General features: G+C 46.5%; 1 protein-coding gene across 1 annotated transcript; it reads right to left on the bottom strand.

The window, feature by feature from the left end:
* Positions 1–2,219: 2,219 nt before the first annotated feature.
* On the bottom strand, positions 2,220–16,884 carry LOC134540657 (serine/arginine repetitive matrix protein 1). The gene is made up of 6 exons (XM_063383530.1): positions 16,846–16,884; positions 14,965–16,546; positions 12,267–12,358; positions 6,784–6,913; positions 3,641–3,843; positions 2,220–2,639 (listed from the first exon to the last, which is right to left on the bottom strand). Exons 1-6 carry the CDS (start codon positions 16,882–16,884, stop codon positions 2,220–2,222), a joined length of 2,466 nt encoding a protein of 821 aa, XP_063239600.1.
* Positions 16,885–18,971: the final 2,087 nt, after the last annotated feature.

Here is an 18,971-nt window from a genome sequence, read left to right as displayed (position 1 = left end):
TTGGCTTGGCTACGCACGCGTCTGTAGATTCCAAACGTGGCGCCAAAATATTAACGAGAATTTTGCTGACTATCTGACTAACTACTTGTTTTTTTTTTTTTTTTCAAGGAAGTAAACACGATGGTTGGACTGAAATCTGGTTGTCAAGTCATTGACCTATCTGCGGACACCGGCAAATGGTATAATTTCACGAAATTTGCACCCAGTCTTGTAATATGATAAGCGGAGAAAGGAAAACATTGGCAGACTCTTCTCGGGAAAAGCTGAAATTCAGATACCTAAGCCTTTGTGCTGCAACTGATGTTGGCTCACAGTTTGTCTGGAGAACTCTGGTCCAGTGAGAGATCCCCCTTGTTGAAGAAGTGTCGAATCGCAGGCCATTCAAGGTGAGACTTCTCACGAGTCAGCATTCAATGGGAAGACGTCGTTTTCCCGTGCATACACAGGACTGTGAAGTCCATACTCGGTGTCACTGAACCAGAAAAGTTTTCCAGGCCCAGATGACAGGCAGGTTTTATTGTGTGTTCTGACGGTATCTTTGTCTGTCCCTCATGTGAGAACCAGTGATAGTACCCCAAGTATCTAAAATCGGGCTTCCTTGTGTTGTATCAAGCAAGAATTAATATAAATTATGCCCTGTGGTTACTAAGCACCATTGAATGATGCAGACAAATTTAAATATTCACGTAATACATGCAGCTGAAACAAATATGTGGAAATAAAAAAAATGTAACCTTGTCAGGTTACTGTTTCAGAACCCCGCTCACGCCAAACTGTCAGTTGCACATACTGTCACATTGACATAGCAGCTAGACTATAAAAACTACATTGCATCAACATATAAGCGTGGTTTCAGGCTAATGGGATAAAATATTAATTATGTCACAACCATTTTCGTCATAATGGTTAGCAGAGATGAGCATAGAATTTGGATTTCTTTGAACAGCAAGAGTCACGGCTAGACAAAAATTGTGTAAAGATTATAGATTGCTCATTAGAAACTGAGGAAGTGGTTGCCATATAGAGTTCTCACCAGCATCTTTCGCCACTCAATCAACACAGTGTCTTTCAGATAATATCTGCTGTGGCTGGCCGTTCTTGGCCATGACCATTGCCGATGTTTTCAGTGTGGGTTTTTAACTCATTGTTATCTCCTTTTGATTATATACACGGGTAATCTTTGTACCTACAAGAACTAGAGATACCTGGCCATTAGATAAAATGAAGAAGACCTGGAAGTTACCCATCATTTCAGTACCGATAAAGAGTGATATTTCAGCTCATCAGCAACAGTAACGGTCTTGTTTGGTGGTAGCATACTCCATAGAATTTCTAAATAACACCATGTGCTTTCATGACCTTCTGTGGCCAGTCATACCTTTCTTTCCCAAGGATGTTTATCACAAGTCAACTCGCCCCTTGCTTTAAAGTGTGTCTTTCTGAGAAGGAAGAATGTTTATCATTACAATGTTTGAGAACCAGTGACTCCTGGAGGTGTCTGCTGACTGACAATTTACCCATCAACCAGCATTAGTGTCTTTCTGCGGGTTTGTTTATCTGAACAAAGTGTGAGCCCTACATGCGTGCAGGTGTCTAGTCACTCGTCCATTACCCCCGCATCAAGAAGTGTGTCTTCCTGACAAGGCAGTCAGGTTATCTCTACAGTATGTGTAAACAGGGACGCCCGAGCAGCATGTTACCCATCAAAGTAACACATAATCCCATATGCCGTCTTTCTGAGAAGGCAGGTTGCCTATTCCTAAAAACTCTAACACTTCGGGGCACAGTTTAACACCACAGTGCCCCACAAACGAATGTGCATTTCTACATTTTGTATGGTTGAACCATATGCATCCGACACATGCTAAAAGATTTCAAGCGTATGGTAATCATTGGTCCACTGATTGTGCATTTTGTGAAAGCTGGAGATTATATCGTAAACAAATACGGCCAATAAATGGTTCATCATTCCTCAAGTATGACTAATGTTATGGAGTCTAGTGTAGAGGTGATAGCGCAAAATTGAAAGGTCACTGAATATCACTTCTACATATGATATCACCTATGCAAAGCAACAATGATGGGGTCTGCTATGATGGGTCCTACTACGGTAGAGACCAGCGATGCCTGGTCATGATCAAGCATGTGACCAACGAAGTGGCGAGGCAACACGGAGAGAGGGTGTTTTGCGTTGGGAGCATACTTTCTCGGCAGCGGGATCAGGGCGCGGTGGTGCGGTGCACGCGGTGCAGGATCAGCTCGCCGTCCTCGTTGGTGGGGGCCGGGCTCTTGGTGGTGGGGCCCGTAGCGCTGGGGCTGCACTCCCCGGAGCAGCGGCACTTGATGACCCACTGCAGCGGCACCTGCGCGGGGACCCGGGCAGCCGGGGGCGGCGCGAGCTTCGCGGCGCGCCACAGCTCCGCCCCCGGCCTGAGGGCGGCGGCCAGGTCCGGCGGCGGCGCGCCCTCGCACAGCACGTCCACCCGCAGGGTGGCGCTCACGTGCGGCTCGCAGCACAGCTGGCTGGAGGCGCAGCGGCCGCACATCTTGGGGCGGTACAGCTTGCGGCTCCAGCAGGGTCCCAGCTGCAGCCGCGCTGGCTTTCCCGCCCGCTGCGTGGCCTTGCACTCGTGGCCCTTCTGCAAGCAGTCCGCCCCCCAGGGTTTCCCAACACACGGGTCGCAGCCCAGGGAAGAGTTATACTGAGCATGGAAGATCCTGCATAATGGGGCACATAGTTTCGACATATTTGTTCCTAATCATAACATTAAATTGAAGATTATTCGCCCAGCCCTCAGTTCGTGGAAGAACGGTACAAAACATGAATGTTAAAACCGGGACTTTTGTGATGATCAGAGTTGCACAGGATGGAGTTGTACATTAACCAGGAGTTTAGAAGGAAGATGAATATTCTCAGCTATAGCAACATAGAAGTGCAGTGCGAAACATGAATGTTTGAACCAGGAGATGGGTTACTGAGGTAAAGCTCAGGGAGGACTGGTATGGAACCAGGTGTCTGGCCCTGCACTACTGTGACTCGTGATGGAGCAGTGTGTAATGTTCTGATCAGAAGTTGAGTGCAAAGAAAAAAAAATGCTAAGGTACTGCTTAATTTGGCTATACACCATTGCTAGTTTTCACTGTATGCCATAGAGAAATCCAAAAAAAAAAAGGACAAACAAAGAGACATGAGTACACAAAACACCCAGAAAACAAGCCAATACCAGTCAAATATAAATGTAAAGACAGCAGAAATTAGTCCAAACAATATCACAGTGTCCTGACAACGATGAGACAGTAGTTAAAACATCTCTCTTCGTCCATTCTTCGGTTTTTTTTCTATTACATACGGTGTAAACTAGCATTGCTGCATGTCCAAAATAACGATTTGAACAACTCTTACCCATTGAAAAAATTCATTGAAAGAACGCATGGATGTTCTAACCGGGCTGTGGCGTAGGGTGGAAAGGTGGATAAAGTTGAAAAGGAAGATGGGTCGCTGAGGCACAGCCCAGGGAAGACCGGAAGAAGGGGTCCGGAGGCAGGGCTGGAGCTCGCAGCTCACCGTGGGGATAGCGGGGATAGCGGGGATAGCGGGGATAGCGGGGATAGCGGGGAGAGTGTCCGGGAGAGCGCTCACCCTGACGTGGTGGTGCCGGTCGCCGTCGGCAGAGGGCGGGTCCTCCCCGGGCTCGCAGGCGCGCACCTGGCACAGGCGGGTCTCGTTGGCGACGGGGCACGGCGAGTTGCCCCCCGCCACGCGGCGGGACAGCCCCGCCCCGCAGGCCGACGAGCAGGCACTCCAGGACGAGACGTCCTCCCGGCAGTCGGGCGGATGCTGGGCTGAGCACACCGCGACCGGTACCTCGAGGTGGCGTCCACCGAGGACGTTACATTACGTCGTGCAAGGGGTTTCCCCCCCTTTTCTTTGTTGACCCAGCGCTCTTAGCCTAATGGCCATACCGCCCTGGGACCCCCATGGGCGTGGATGCGGATCATGCCGCATATGCAACCAGGAAGGGCGTTAGAGCTTTGGCTATACACAGTGGCTGAGGCTACCCATCCCAGCATGTGTACCACCTCCGGCCCCCTACCCCACTCGACTGACCAGAAAGTTGGATGCTCCCTTAGCCCTCCGGAGTTGTCATCACTTCTGGCCGAGGACGTTACAGAAGGACACTCACTTCACATGTCATGGGAACTTGGAGAAGGAACCAGTCATGAATTGTGTTTGGAACCATTCCAGTGGTTGCATGCGAACCATAAAAATCTGGAATAAGGATAGATGGACCTGCCTTACGTTTACACTACCTCACTTTGTACATATATTTGACTTGTCAAGTTGACTTCTACTCTAAGATATGACGAAAGTAAAATCTCAATGTTGAGAGTGACATGTTGATGTCTAGATTTGTTTTTAAATGTGACTTAAATAATATGATCTAAAAGCCCAATTGGGCTCGCCAGTATGGAGAACGACATGTCTAGCCCGATTATCTGAGATAAATATGCCAAAGTTTCGTCAACATGTGCTAAACGTCGACTATCAATGTCAAGTTCCAGATGTCAGCAGTACTATATGATTTACTGATAAGGTATGGAAAAATATACAGGTACAATGAGTTATATGATGAACTTCTCAGTCCTCGGCATACTCTGGCAAGAGACCAGAGTACGACCTGGTCCCATGCGTAGCCCGGACGAGCGTACCAATTCAGAGATCCATCCCCGAGAGAAATCTGTGGAAATAAAACCCGAAAAGTAATATTGGTTTTAATTACTTCTACTCGCCCTTTCCCCTCTCTCTGTCTGTCTCTCTCTCTCTCTCTCTCCCTCTCCCCAATTGCCTTCCTGGTAGCAACCCTTCGGGGACCAACCTCCTTTCCTCCCTCCCCTTCTTGCTTCCCACTGGCTTCTCCATCAAGAATACCAGCCCATCGTCCCTGGCCGTCGCCTGGGACAAATAAACCTGTTAATTGGACGCTCCCTTGAGACATTCGTTAGCTGGATTTCTAGTGATTCGATACTTCTTAGGCTGTGGGTTTTCTCATTGACTCAGAATACTTCATTTCAATGGTAATACAATTGTAGAAGCATCCAAAAGAAGGAAAGGTTTGGTTCCAGCCTTACACGAAATGAAACCGTAAATTTTTCTAGTGGCTATTTAATGAAAAGATCTTATTGCTCAGTTATGAGCATTGTAATCATTTACAATGCTACAGTAGTAGCCATGGCAAACATTTAAGGGAAAGAGACAGCAACAGAAAAACATTATAATTAGTTTCAACAATTTTTATGCCATTACAAATTTGTGCAACATTACATGCATACTCACTTCATGATGGCATTTTTTTACAATTTGCCCTAATGAGTTCCTTTAAATCTATTATATAAGCTCCTGTCTTTTGCCTTGATGCAGCTAACCAATTTATAACCAGAATAACTTCAACTTACCCCACCGTAGACTAATACCGCCAAGCCAGCACCTGTAAGTATTAGTCTATGGAGTCGGTGTCTATTCTGAAGTTGAAGTCAACTGGTTAGCAATTGTACAGCGAAACAAATCATAGCTGTATAAAGTCTAATGTGCTAGACTGAGATGTAGTTTTTGAAGTAGTTTTAGACCCAACCGCTAGATAGTAGCTTTCATAATATATTACTAACATATCTACATTGATTGTGAGATGTAATGCATCAGCTATTAGCAGGCAAACGAAACAGTAAAAATGAATGAATTCACTTTATTTTGGTAGCCACTTTTTTTTTTTTTTGGTGTGATATACCAGAAATACTGAATCTCATACTCAATTTTATGGAATCTGCTGTTTTTTATTACAAAACTGTAGGAAAATGGTAGAGTGTATAGGCTTCGGCCTGAGACACACTTAGGTCCTCCCCTAACCTGGACCCTCCCCTTACACACTTAGAATAATTATTTAGGCTACGAAAAAAAAATTAAGTCCTTTTTGGAAAGTTTAAATCTCTTCTACTAACCAATTCTTAGTCGTCAAGAAATTAAATAATCTTCATAAATCTAACATTTTGAAATTTAACTTCCCATCCGAGGATTTTTGAAGTAAAACTTCTTTAGGTGCATTATTAAAAAAATGACGATAGTGAATTTATACGATGCGCGCGCACCATGCAACGGAATTTTCACAGGATGAAAAAAGGCTATTTAAAAATAAAAATAAAATATATTTGTGCTTTTAAATTTTATGTTGAATACTGGCCCGTATCGTTAAAAACATTTATTGTGAATATTAGTAATAGAAATTGTGTTTATAAATTTTTTTGAATCGATTTTCAAGGTTATTTATAAAAGTGAGGCTATGTTCCCATATGTATAACGAGTGTCTTGTGGAATGTTGAGTAGTCTCCTGGCAATGAATAATAAATTATTATATTGTTATTTAATAAATAAATAAAACTAATAAATGCGAATAAACATGCAGCAAATTTGTTGATTTTCGTTATTAATTAAAATTTATCTCAATTATTTTACTAACATAAATAATTGTATTTATACACATGTTTATTTTAATATTGAAAACCATGTGTTAATTTTAATTATTTTTTTTTAATTTGATTGAATTTATACCTTACCAATCGTATTCATAATATCAATCCAGTAATTTAAGTTTTTACTACGCCACGTAAGTATAACTCCTAACGTACGCACGCTCATTTGTTATTGTTTTCTGCTAGTAGTTGCAGGCCCGCCCAACAGATAGCGCAACATGGTTCCAGTCCCCGCGCTCCTTGCTCTATGGGCCCGCTGACCTGAGGCACTGTCGCACATCCACTCCCTGCAGCACTGGCCCGGCACGTCAACCAGGCGGGGGTGCGCGCAGGAGCCCCGCGGCGAGATGTACTCCTGGGGACACAGCGAGGCGCAGGCGTACGTCCCGTTCTGCAACAAGGTGGAACAAGAGCACACACTATCAAGTGCCTTGAAAAAAAGGCCACGGTTTCCGTGGTTTCCGTTTTATATTTTGAGATGTTGACATTACTAGAGACCGGAAAAATTCGCGGATTCATTTCAAGACAGCCCGAAATTCAAATAGTTACACCTCAGTGCTGCCTCTGCTATTGGGTCACAACTCACCTGGACGACTCTGGGCCAATGAGAAACACTGAAACGAAGCTGTGTCGGAATCACAGGCCGCTACATTGGGACACCTTCACAAGACAGCAGCCAATGAGAGGGTGACATTTGACCGAGTGTATGTAGAACTATATAGTTCATCCTAAAGGTCATTGAACCCGCGATTTTTTCCGGTCCCTAGTTATTATGCAAAACCATATCTGCTGTATATACATAGCCCACACTGAAAGAAAGGTTTGTTTGACTCAACAAAATATTTATTTATATATGGCGAAATAAATATAATTTATTAATTCAAACAAATATTTTGTAGTAGGAAATATACTGTTGACCCAACATAATGATTTTGTCAACTCAAATGTATATTTGGTTAGGTGTAACAAATCAATTTTGTTACTTTCCAAGTTTGGTTAAGCTAACAAAATATTTTGTTACAGCAAGTAAATATTTGTTTCGCCACATATAAACAAATATTTGTTTGATTCAAACAAACCTTTTTCTCTGTGCATTGACCATCCTGATAAAATATTTCCTACTAGAGAGTCGGGCTACGTTTTCCCAGCGCCTCGACCGCGATACTGGTGTAGTTTCGCTAGCCAAGCAAAAGCCATTATTTTTCTTCCCGCCCCAGGCCATGAACGTGACAAGTGCTTTTCTCAGCGTCCTCCCAGGGCAGCCCTCTTCCCAGAGCTCAGCTTAGGTTAGCAGCTCCAGTCATGCCCCATTTTAATGTTCCAGGGCTGTCGAGCCTAAAACACTTCTCACGAGCTTGCAGATCTACCCCCCCCCCCCTTCCCAACTTCCCCTTCCCACCATATGCTCCATGAACTAACTAACCCTAATGATGATGCTTGCGATCAGCAGAGAGAAACCCTTTTTCAACCGGTAGTAATGGACCCTCTTAAGGGTCACGGATAGGGGTAATAAAGGACTACCACCCTACCTGGGGTGGTTTCTCGCGGGCAATCAGGGCGATAAGGGGCCCGCCTCGTCAGGGGCGTATCTAATAAGCGCGACGCTCGCTGGTGCTTCTAGCACGGTGTCTCCTCTGGACTGGCGCGCAGTCTTCTCGTCGTGCATATGAGGGCGACCGTGACATTACATGGCGGAGAAATGAAGATAGGCTAAGGGTGTACAGGGGCGCAACAACAAGGGGGGGGGCAAGGGTATTTTGCCCCCCCTCTGAAACCTTGAAGTGGGGGCAAACGGGGGCAAAGAAAGTGCTGTGTAAATCAATTTTTAGATGATAAAACTGCTTAAATAGCACCATTTTCCACCTTGAAATACAAATTTTCCCGGGGGAGGACCCCCGACCCCCCGCTTCAATTAGGGGGATCGATGATTCTTCATAAAAAGGTATATTGCCCCCCTTTGGAAATTTAGTTGTTGCGCCCCTGAGTGTAATGCAAGTCCCTTAAGTGCTTTCAAGAATCTTAACTGGTTGTTTTACGCCTAAAAATTACTCTGAAAACATGCATTTTAGCCTTTTCTAACTCTTCTAAAACTACAGTTCAAAAACTTCATCCAAAATCAAAAGTACTTTTTGGCCCTCAGCGAACTATTAAATGCTTTTCGTAAGCAGACCCCCACTCGGATGTCTCGAGCAGTTTTGAAACAGCGTTGTTCTTCCTGAAGCTCTTCGCACCGTGTGTGTGCCCGGTACACAGGGCCGCAACAAGAGGGGGGGGGGGGGGGGCAAGCGGGCCATACGCCCCGGGCGCAAAGCTGTGGGGGCGCCGAAATCGCTTGCATTGTAATTCCTACTACAACTGGTAACTGGTAAAACGTTTTTTAACTTGCATGCCAGGAATGTCTAATCTGATTTACAATATAACGTCTCAACATATTTAATGAACAAGTCTAGTGATTATACGGACTTCTTTATGGACATAGTGGGTTCATGCATGGAAGGTACAGTAGCACAGAAACTGTTACATGTGGGTATGGAAAATGCTTAAATAGCGCCATTTTTCCGTGGGAGGGCCCCCGGACCCCCCGCTTTATTGGTGTGGTATGTGCAAAAAAAGAGGGGGGGGGGGGCACATGAATCCATTCATGCCCCGGGTGCCAGAGACTCTAGTTGCGGCCCTGTGCCCGGGCGGACAAGGGCAGACAAGGGCAGACAAGGGCCTTAACGGGCGGCAGCCATCGACCCGAGTGTCGCAAGTCTGCGCAGGAAGTTCCCAAACTCTCCGCGCTGTCTTATCGCCGCGCTGTTAAGGGGCCCGCCTCGTCAGGGGTGTATGTGTGTTAGTGAGGCGGGATGATAAGCGCGACGCTCGCTGGTGCTTCCAGCGCGGTATAGCCTCTAAGCGCTAGTCTCTGAACTGGCGCGCAGTCTTCTCGTCGTCACAGGATAACTGTGCAATTTGAGCGGTGACCGTAATATTATATGGCGGAGAAATGAAGATAAAGGTGTTATGCAAGCCCCTTAAGTGCTTTCAAGAATCTGTACTAATTGTTTTATGCCTAAAAATTACTCTGAAAACACGCGTTTTAGGCATTTTAACGCTTATAAAAATACAGTTTAAAAACTTAATCCGAAATTAAAAGTACTTTTCGGTCTTCAGCGAACTCTTAAATGCTATTCGTAAATAGGCCCCACTCCGATATCTGGAGTAGTTTTGAAATCGCGTTGTTTTTCCTGAAGCTCTGCACACCGTGTGTGTGTCCGGGTAGGTGGGTGCCTTAACGGCACGGCAGAAGTCCCCCCTCCCCCCTTCCCCACCACGACCAACCCGAGGTTACCCGACAATATGACCAGAGCCAAGGCTTTAACGGCCCTTCCAGGTCTTTGTGCGAAGAAGGGACGTAACTATATAAGGGAAGGGCGGAGCGGATGGGGCTTGCGCTAAACTGGCAGAGAAATTATAACTCCAGATGTTTACTTAAACACTCTAGTGTTAGGGCACACTATATACTAAGAAAAATGCTACATTAAAAAAAAATTATGATTAAAACATACTTGAACTTTAAACTTGAGTTTTCGAAATGTTGAAAATATTTTAAAATTCATATATTAATATTTTTACAATAAAACTATTTTTTAAACCAAAAAATTGATGCATTAAAAAACAGAGTTTTGTGATACAACAAAATACCTATTTTAATATACCTACGTATATGCTACCAAATCTGTTTGTATTAAAAACATTTTTTTCTCTAATGTTTACTAAGTGACTTATTACTGACAAAGAGAAATTTTTATTTTAATAAATGGTTTCGTAGAAGCAAAACAAAAAAAAATTCGCTCTTACACCATAATATAAGATATTTTTTGAGTCTTTATTGATTAAAAAATATCTCACTGCAACCCTCAAAAAAATTTTTTATCAGCAAGTTTGGTAAATTTTCAGAAAATGTTTTTTTTTTGTTATTTTTCACTTTTTTTTACTTTGCAGCCTGGTACGGTAGTTTTTTTTCTTTTGACAGAAATAAGTTGGAGCTTTGAAATACAATCCACGCGTTGTGATTGGATTTCGTGGCCGCGCTAGAAACAATCATCGCACGTGAAAGTTGCTGGGTTAAGGGGGGGGGGGGGGGGGGGGTGACACACGTTTCGAAATAAAGTTTAGTGTCCGTGTAGTTTTGAAGCTCTGTAGCCTCCAAGCGAAATGAAGAGAAGCTACCATTTTTTTCGTTCCTCTTAGTCTCCTTTGTCACCGATGTCGACAACACAGTACATTATTTTTTGTACTTTTCACAAGGGGAATCCTTGGTAACTCAGATACCGACATAACTTGTATGACTGCAAGGCAAAGCTCTGTAAAATTGCAGAACTTTCGAATTTATAATAATTTTATAATAATGTTTTTAAATTAAAGACAATTAATTTTAACACTAAATATCAGGGAATAAGATATTTTTAAAACTCCATAATTTACCCATTTATTTTAGAAATGATTTTTCTTGATAAAATAAGTATGAACATTTATATTAATTTTTTTTAATACTTTGCTCTTAAGTCAAAGATTTAATTATTTCAATAAACATGTCACAAATCCATATGTTATTCAATACATGAAACACACATGTAAAGTTTGAATGAAAATATGTGCAAACCTTTTTTGGTTCACCTACCTCGACTAGAATCGGACTTTATGTTCCATCTGTGTATTTCCCTGATCTCTGTGTAGATGTTTAATACATATGGTACCAACATTATAACAACGAAAATAACTTTCTCATCCATTTACGGGTGGGGAAAATAAACCTCCAGTGATTCAGATTTCTTAAAAAGAAGTGAATCCTTTGATACTAGATTATATACCTAGTGTATATAATGTAACGATAATTTAACTGATAAAGATATGGATTTAGTATTTAACTAAGTTTTACATATTGTTATAATTTTGTACTTGTGCTTTAGTTTAAATACTAATTTTTATTGATTTATATGTTCATTTATTCATGTAAAAATGTTATAATTTATACGTTTTTTATTCATACATTGTATTGAACTTTAATAAATTGCTCTTTTTTAACTTACATCTTTATAAAACTAATGTAAGGTTTCTTACGTTATATTTGCATTTACCTATATTTGTCAAAATACCGCATGTAATTTGAAGTGACTAGATGCACTCACATACAAGCTTGCTTTCGTGAGTGCTAAAATTCCTGGTTAATTAAGTGAATATTGTTAACAAAGTGTAAAAAAGGGGGGGAAATAATTTATTATTATTTTTATATTACTTATGTATGGAATATTTGTGTAGTCACGCCTCTTATCTCTAGGTTATAGGTTATGTTTCACGCATCTTGCCGCTAGGTTATAGGTTATGTTTCACGCCTCTTGCCACTCGGTTATAGGTTATGTTTCACGCCTCTTGCTAATAGGTTATAGGTTATGTTTCACGCCACTTGCCGCTAGGTTAAAGGTTATGTTTCACGCCTTTACCACTAGGTTATAGGTTATGTTTCACCCCTCTTGACGCTAGGTTATAGGTTATGTTTCACGCCTCTTGCCGCTAGGTTAAATGTTATGTTTCACGCCTTTACCGCTAGGTTATAGGTTATGTTTCACGCCTTTAAACGCTAGGTTATAGGTTATGTTTCACGCCTCTTGCCGCTAGGTTATAGGTTATGTTTCACGCTGCGGCCTGTGTCGCTGGTCCGGTGCCAGCACTGCAGTGTATTGTCTGTGGTGTTGGCTCACCTGGCAGGAGCACTGCGTCCTGCAGTCCAGCAGGAAAGTCTCCCCGTTGTGGTAGGTCCTGTTGCCCACGAGGCAAGGCAGTTCCTGGGCCGCTGCGGGCAACAAGCAAGCACAGACACGTCAGTTGGGACCAGGCACCGCCATATTGGACTACCAGCTTCCCTCGGACAAGGCCAGGACAACTTATGTCGGGCTGGAACCGGCGGAACTCCTTTCGTAGGCCAGAACCTTCTGGGACATTCTAGAACATTCTTGAACATCCTGGAACATTCTAGGGCATTCTGGATAGTTAAAGAACATTCTATAACATAATTAAATCGTCTGGAAAATTCTATAACATTCTAGAACATTATGAAAAATTACAGAAAATTCTAGAGCATTCTTAAACATTCTGGGAGATTCTATAACTTTATGGGAGATTATAGAACATTCAAGAACATTCTGAAAAAAATTACAGAAAATTCTAGAGCATTCTTAAACCTTCTGGGAGATTCTATGTTTTTATGGGTGATTCTAGAACATTATAGAACTTCCTGGAACATTTAAGGGCCTTATGGAAAATTACAGAACATTATAGAGCGTTCTTAAACCTTCCGGAAGATTCTACAACATTCTGAAAAATTATAGAACATTCTGTAATTTTTCCAGCGTCGTATCTTTCCGCCACTTAAATACACACGTTAGCGGTGTCACCACTCGGTGACATTTTTTTTTTTCTCGAGACAAACAGCTACCCTGAGCTAGACCTGGCGAATCCCTGTGAATTGCTGGCTTCCCATAAGCCAGCAATGGCGCACGCTCATGAAATTATTTTAAAATACTGCGCCTACTGCACGGATCCAACAACGGTTTTCGAAATAGAGTTAGCCTCTAAGCTACGTCTCTTTATTTCCCGTAGCTGCGGGACGCGGTGGTGACGAGAGTTTCCGAACTGTCCCGAACTGTCCCGAACTACGACCGTTCTGCAACGGCACGGGAAAAGTAACACGTTTCAACCAACGAGATCGCGTGAAAGCTAGAAACCGTTGTACCTTGAAACAGTTTTCAGCGTGTTTGGAACGTAAACAAACATGGCTGCCACCGCAGCCGAATACCCGGCTCCTATTGGTCGCACGGAGCGACTTGAACGGAAGAGCGAGCCATTACGGAAACTGACTTTATGTAAGCTTTTGGACATACGCCATTGCTAAGAATATTTTTTGTCTGTAGAAGAAAACTACAAAAAAACCAGAAGACAAAAAAACACAAATTAAGCAAAAATTGCTGTTGCCAACAGGATATATACACCACATAATATTCCATGACAGGAATATGGTCAACAAACAAAGAAAAACCAATAAATATGGACTAAGAGAACAAAAAAAAAAACACAAATGTTTAATTGAACCCCCCAAAAAAAAATCAGCACAACAGTAATTTTTTCTTAAATTGTGTTTTTTGTCTTTTGGTTTTTTGTAGTTTTCTTCTACAGACATACATGTTTTTAGCAATGGCGTATGTCCAAAAGCTTACATCAAGTCATGCACTCCCATTGCACAAATATTTCAAAGATAATATTACAGAAACTCTTGTTCCGTGAGACCCGTCTGTAGAGGAGCCTTAATCCGGCTATAGCCTCCGAGCGGCGCAGAGAACAGCGTGTCTGATTCCTTACCCTCCTTTTGCGCGCGGTGACGTCCATTCGCCCCATAATCCCCCGCGCGAAGCCCCAGCACTGACTATCATTATTATTTTTCTCTCTCTCTCTCTCTCTCTCTGTTTAATCTCCGACCGGTTCCATTAGCCCCTGGGAAACAGCGCTTTTCAAACGAACGCACACCGGTCCCTGCAGGGCGTGGCGAGTAGATTCCAGTGGCGCAGTCCAGAGGGAGGGAATCGTACTCTTTCACTACCCCTCCCCCTTTTCCAACTCCTTCCCCCCACCAGCTACTCAATTACATTTGTGTCCAGGAAGATTAACAACGAAACAAAAAAAAAGAAGAAATATACGGTACAGTGTGACTCGTAAGTCAACTCAAGGCGAGAACATTTGGTAGAGCCATTCTATCACGTTTCTGACGTAAAACAAAAATTCAAAAATGGTCTTGGTTTTCGAGTCACGTGCCTTTTTTTTTCAAGTGTTTTGAATAAAATGTTAGACAAAACAATTTAATTTCTTTTTTTTTAAATTTTTTAGTACATACAACGATAAAAGCGGGATTTTATTAGTTGATAAGTTAATTTTATTATTTGCTGGTAGACTGTTTTCTAACGGTGTGACTGTTAGTTGCGAGCTGGCGCGCGCACCGCAGTAACGGCGTGGAGTGGGGGTGACTGAATTGTTGCCCCTCGGATGGGCAGCCCTTCAGGATTTTACTGGCAATTGTTCGTTTGTACAGCGACTAGAAGGGCAGCCCATCCAATTTCTGAAAACATGTTTCTTTAAGTGTTTAAATTATCCTGAAAACTTGCCCCTTGGAAGGGCAGCCCGCATCAGGATTTTTCTGACAGTAGTGTTTTTGAAAGGTTGTCTGAATTGTTGCCCCTTTGATGGGCAGCCCTTCAGGATTTTTCTGACAGTGGTCAGTTTGTAAAGTGACCTAACCTAACCTAATCTAACCTAACCTAACCTAACCTAAACTAACCACTGTCAGAAATAATCCTGAAGGGCTGCCCTTCCAAGGGGCAACAATTCAGCTCCCCCAAGGAGTGAAGGAGCGGGGGAGGGAGCGCAGGAGCGGGGGAGCGGAAGAGCAGTGGAGCGGGGGAGCGGTGGAGCGGTGGGGCGGGGGAGCGGGGGGAGCGGTGGAGCGGGAGAGCGGTGGAGCGGGGGAGCGGGAGAGCGGTGGAGCGGGAGAGCGGTGGAGCGGTGGAGCGGTGGAGCGGGGGTTCGGGGGAGCGGTGGAGCGGGGGAGCGGTGGAGCGGGGGAGCGATGGAGCGGGGGAGCGGGGGAGCGGGGGAGCGGGAGAGCGGGGGAGCGGTGGAGCGGGAGAGCGGGGGAGCGGGAGAGCGGGGGAGCGGTGGAGCGGGGGAGCGGTGGAGCGGTGGAGCGGGAGAGCGGGTGAGCGGGAGAGCGGGAGAGCGGGGGAGCGGGGGAGCGGGAGAGCGGGGGAGCGGTGGAGCGGTGGAGCGGTGGAGCGGGGGAGCGATGGAGCGGGGGAGCGGTGGAGCGGTGGAGCGGGAGAGCGGTGGAGCGGGTGAGCGGGGGAGCGGGGGAGCGGGAGAGCGGGGGCGGGGGAGCGGTGGAGCGGTGGAGCGGTGGAGCGGGGGAGCGATGGAGCGGGGGAGCGGTGGAGCGGTGGAGCGGGAGAGCGGTGGAGCGGGTGAGCGGGGGAGCGGGGGAGCGGGTGAGCGGGGGAGCGGGGGAGCGGGGAGAGCGGGGGAGCGGTGGAGCGGTGGAGCGGTGGAGCGGGAGAGCGGGGGAGCGGGAGAGCGGGGGAGCGGTGGAGCGGGGGAGCGGTGAGCGGGAGAGCGGTGGAGCGGGTGAGCGGGGGAGCGATGGAGCGGGGGAGCGGGGGAGCGATGGAGCGGGGGAGCGGTGGAGCGGTGGAGCGGGGGAGCGGTGGAGCGGGAGAGCGGTGGAGCGGTGGAGCGGGAGAGCGATGGAGCGGTGGAGCGGGGGAGCGATGGAGCGGGGGAGCGGTGAAGCGGGAGAGCAGTGGAGCGGGTGAGCGGGGGAGCGATGGAGCGGGGGGAGCGGTGGAGGGGTGGAGCGGGGAGAGCGGTGGAGCGGTGGAGCGGGGGAGCGGTGGAGCGGGGGAGCGGTGGAGCGGTGGAGCGGGAGAGCGATGGAGCGGTGGAGCGGGGGAGCGATGGAGCGGGGGGAGCGGTGGAGGGGTGGAGCGGGAGAGCGGTGGAGCGGGTGAGCGGGGGAGCGATGGAGCGGGGGAGCGGTGGAGCGGTGGAGCGGTGGAGCGGGGGAGCGATGGAGCGGGGGAGCGGTGGAGCGGTGGAGCGGGAGAGCGGTGGAGCGGGTGTGCGGGGGAGCGGGGGAGCGGGTGAGCGGGATAGCGGGTGAGCGGAGTGAAGAGGCAAGGTCACCTCGGCAGGCGCCCCGGGCGGGCGGGCGGCACACCAGCCCCCGCGAGGCGTCGCACGGCGCCGCGGCGCTGCACGGCTCTGCCAGCTGGCGCGCGCACACGTCGCAGCAGCCGCAGGCGTCCCGCACGAGGGGCGCGCCCCCGGGACACGAGGGGGCCTGCGCCGGGCAGGAGCACGGGTACGAGCACCTGGTCCACACCTGCCGGAGGGCGGAGGTCACACTGTGCTCTCTCTCCTTGCACAGGCACTGCACTCTCACCTTCCAGAGACATTGCACGGTTATGTTACTGAGACATTGCAATGTTACCTTTGAGAATCATTGTAGCCTGCGGTCATGTTGCTGAGACATTGTTAAGTAAAATTTTTAAAACATAGTAATGTTTTATCATCGAAACATTTCTATGTTATATTACTGTTACGAACGCGAGAGACCAGTCCGCGATGCCAGGTTCGGAGCTGGCTGGCGGCCACGCACGGTCACTGGCGTCACGCGCCGTCCACTGACGTGAGGCCGGATTACAAGTGTCCTCGCTACCCTCCATCCACCCTCCTCCCCACGCTCCCCGCGTATCGTCCAGCCTCGGCGCCATTATCCATCGCTGAGCGGCCTTGTGAATTCCGCGGGGCCGCCGCGCGGAGTGGCGACAATGGGCGCCGCCCTTCTGGACTGTTCGGGCGTCGGGTCGGCCCGGGATGACGCGACTCGTCACGGCTGCTCTCGTCGGTTCGAGGAGGCATCGGCCAAGAGGGTGAGAGACCCCCTCGAGAGTGGCGCGAGACTGTGTGAGTGGACAGGCGCGAGGTGAGGGGCGAACCACTGTCGAGCCCAGCTCCAGGGAGGAGTGGGAACTGCGGACCTTGACAGACACCGACTGACTTGAGAATAAACATTCTTAAGTGCCAGTGATTTGAGATCGGACATTTTTTAGTACAATAGTAAATATACTATTAATGTAAATATTAATAATCAATAACACTAATTAAACCTAATTGGGCTATCCATTACGAACCCTGTAATCCCTACAATATAAATCGTAACATTACTGAAACATTGCTAAGTAACATTTTGAAATTTTCTAAATGATACATTGCAATTTTTCTTTACCAAAACAACAATTAACTCCAAACCATGATATTATCCAAGTAACATTACAGAAACATAAATCTAAATCACGGTTTAAGTTATGTTACTGGTTCTACGGGCATGCTAAACTGTCACGTATGGAGATAGATATTTAAGTTTGGTGCTGGATGATATGTTATGTATTTTTGGTTGTACCGCACCGAATATTTCCAATACTTCAGAAAACCTTTTTTTTTTTAATATCTTGGTGAGACATCGTGTACTATCTTACGGAAACATTTAAAATTTGTGTTTACTGTGACCATTCTCAAGCATCGTATTCTTAACGAAACATTGAAACGTTCCGGTAAACAGTTCCACCAGTACATATACAGGCCCCCCACACACCATCAGTCTTGTGATTGCTGTTGTATCGTTTCATCGTAGAATAAAGGAGACACTTTGGATGTTGAAATTGTGGTGGCAGTTTTTAGTTAAGAAAATGAAAACAGGATAGCAGCCAAGTAACCAAAGCGTATAACTAGGGACAGGCATTTTTTCGCGAAAAAAAAAAAAAACTGAACGTCTACTAGACTGCAACAAGGTACACGCGCATTTGTGGTTTCTTCCTTGTGATTGGCGGCCGTCTGCGAGAGAAGTCGTTGCCTTATTTTACCGAGCCATTCAGGACGCGTTTGCTTCCGCACTGAATCACTGTTATTGATGTTGCGACAAATCGACAGGCACCTGAGAGAAACTCGCCCAATCACGAAACACAGACGAAGCTATTTTTTTTTACTTTCAGCTAGTCTCAGAATCTTTTCGCGAAATATGCATGCTCCTACATATGGAGGTCTGCCAGGACCGACACCTAGCTGATGGATAGAGACCAGCAAAATTCGCGGTTTCAATGGCCTTCAGGATAGACTGCACATTCTCCTGTACACTGGGGCAAATAACGCAAGTTCATTGCCTGCTGACTTGTAAGTCGTCTCAGCTGGTTTGTCCGTGATTCGATCCTTCTTTGATTGAGGGTTTATAACCAGTTTGAAATTCGTCCAGATGAACAGCAAGCCAATAGCAAAATCATATAAAGGGTACATGTGTTTGAATTCTAGCCTATCGCCGAATGAATCTGCGAATTTTTCTCCGGTCTCTACCATTCAGACACTGGAACCTTGTCAAGGCCCATTGAATGGTGCGCTATGCCGTTCAGAAGGAAACCAAGAACATCTAAGGGCCTGAGGTGACCCTGGGAGCATGTCTGCGGGCGTGTGTCTCAGGGGCCGTGCTCCTGGTGTCTAGGAGGGGGCGGAGTCCCGGGGTGACGTGTCGAGTCCGCCGTCCTCGAGCGTGGAGGCCCCCGGAGGACTGTCCTTGCAGAGGCACCTGGTAGGGCGAGGCGCGCGGATGCAGGTCCTTGTACGCCTCGCACTCGTAGCAGGGCGCCCTCTGGCCCAGGGCCGGCAGCAGCGCCGCCAGCAGCACGCCCGCCCGCAGAGCCCGCGCCGCCGTGGCCACCGGCATCTGCGCACAGCCACAACAACTAACTGAGCCCGCGCCGCGGTGGCCACCGGCATCTGCGCACAGCCACAACAACTAGCTGAGCCCGCGCCGCCGT

Source organism: Bacillus rossius, chromosome 17 (genome assembly GCF_032445375.1).
Source record: "Bacillus rossius redtenbacheri isolate Brsri chromosome 17, Brsri_v3, whole genome shotgun sequence".
NCBI lineage: Eukaryota > Metazoa > Arthropoda > Insecta > Phasmatodea > Bacillidae > Bacillus > Bacillus rossius.
Note: the sequence above shows the minus strand (reverse complement) of the source record. Positions and strands in the feature narration are given on the sequence as shown.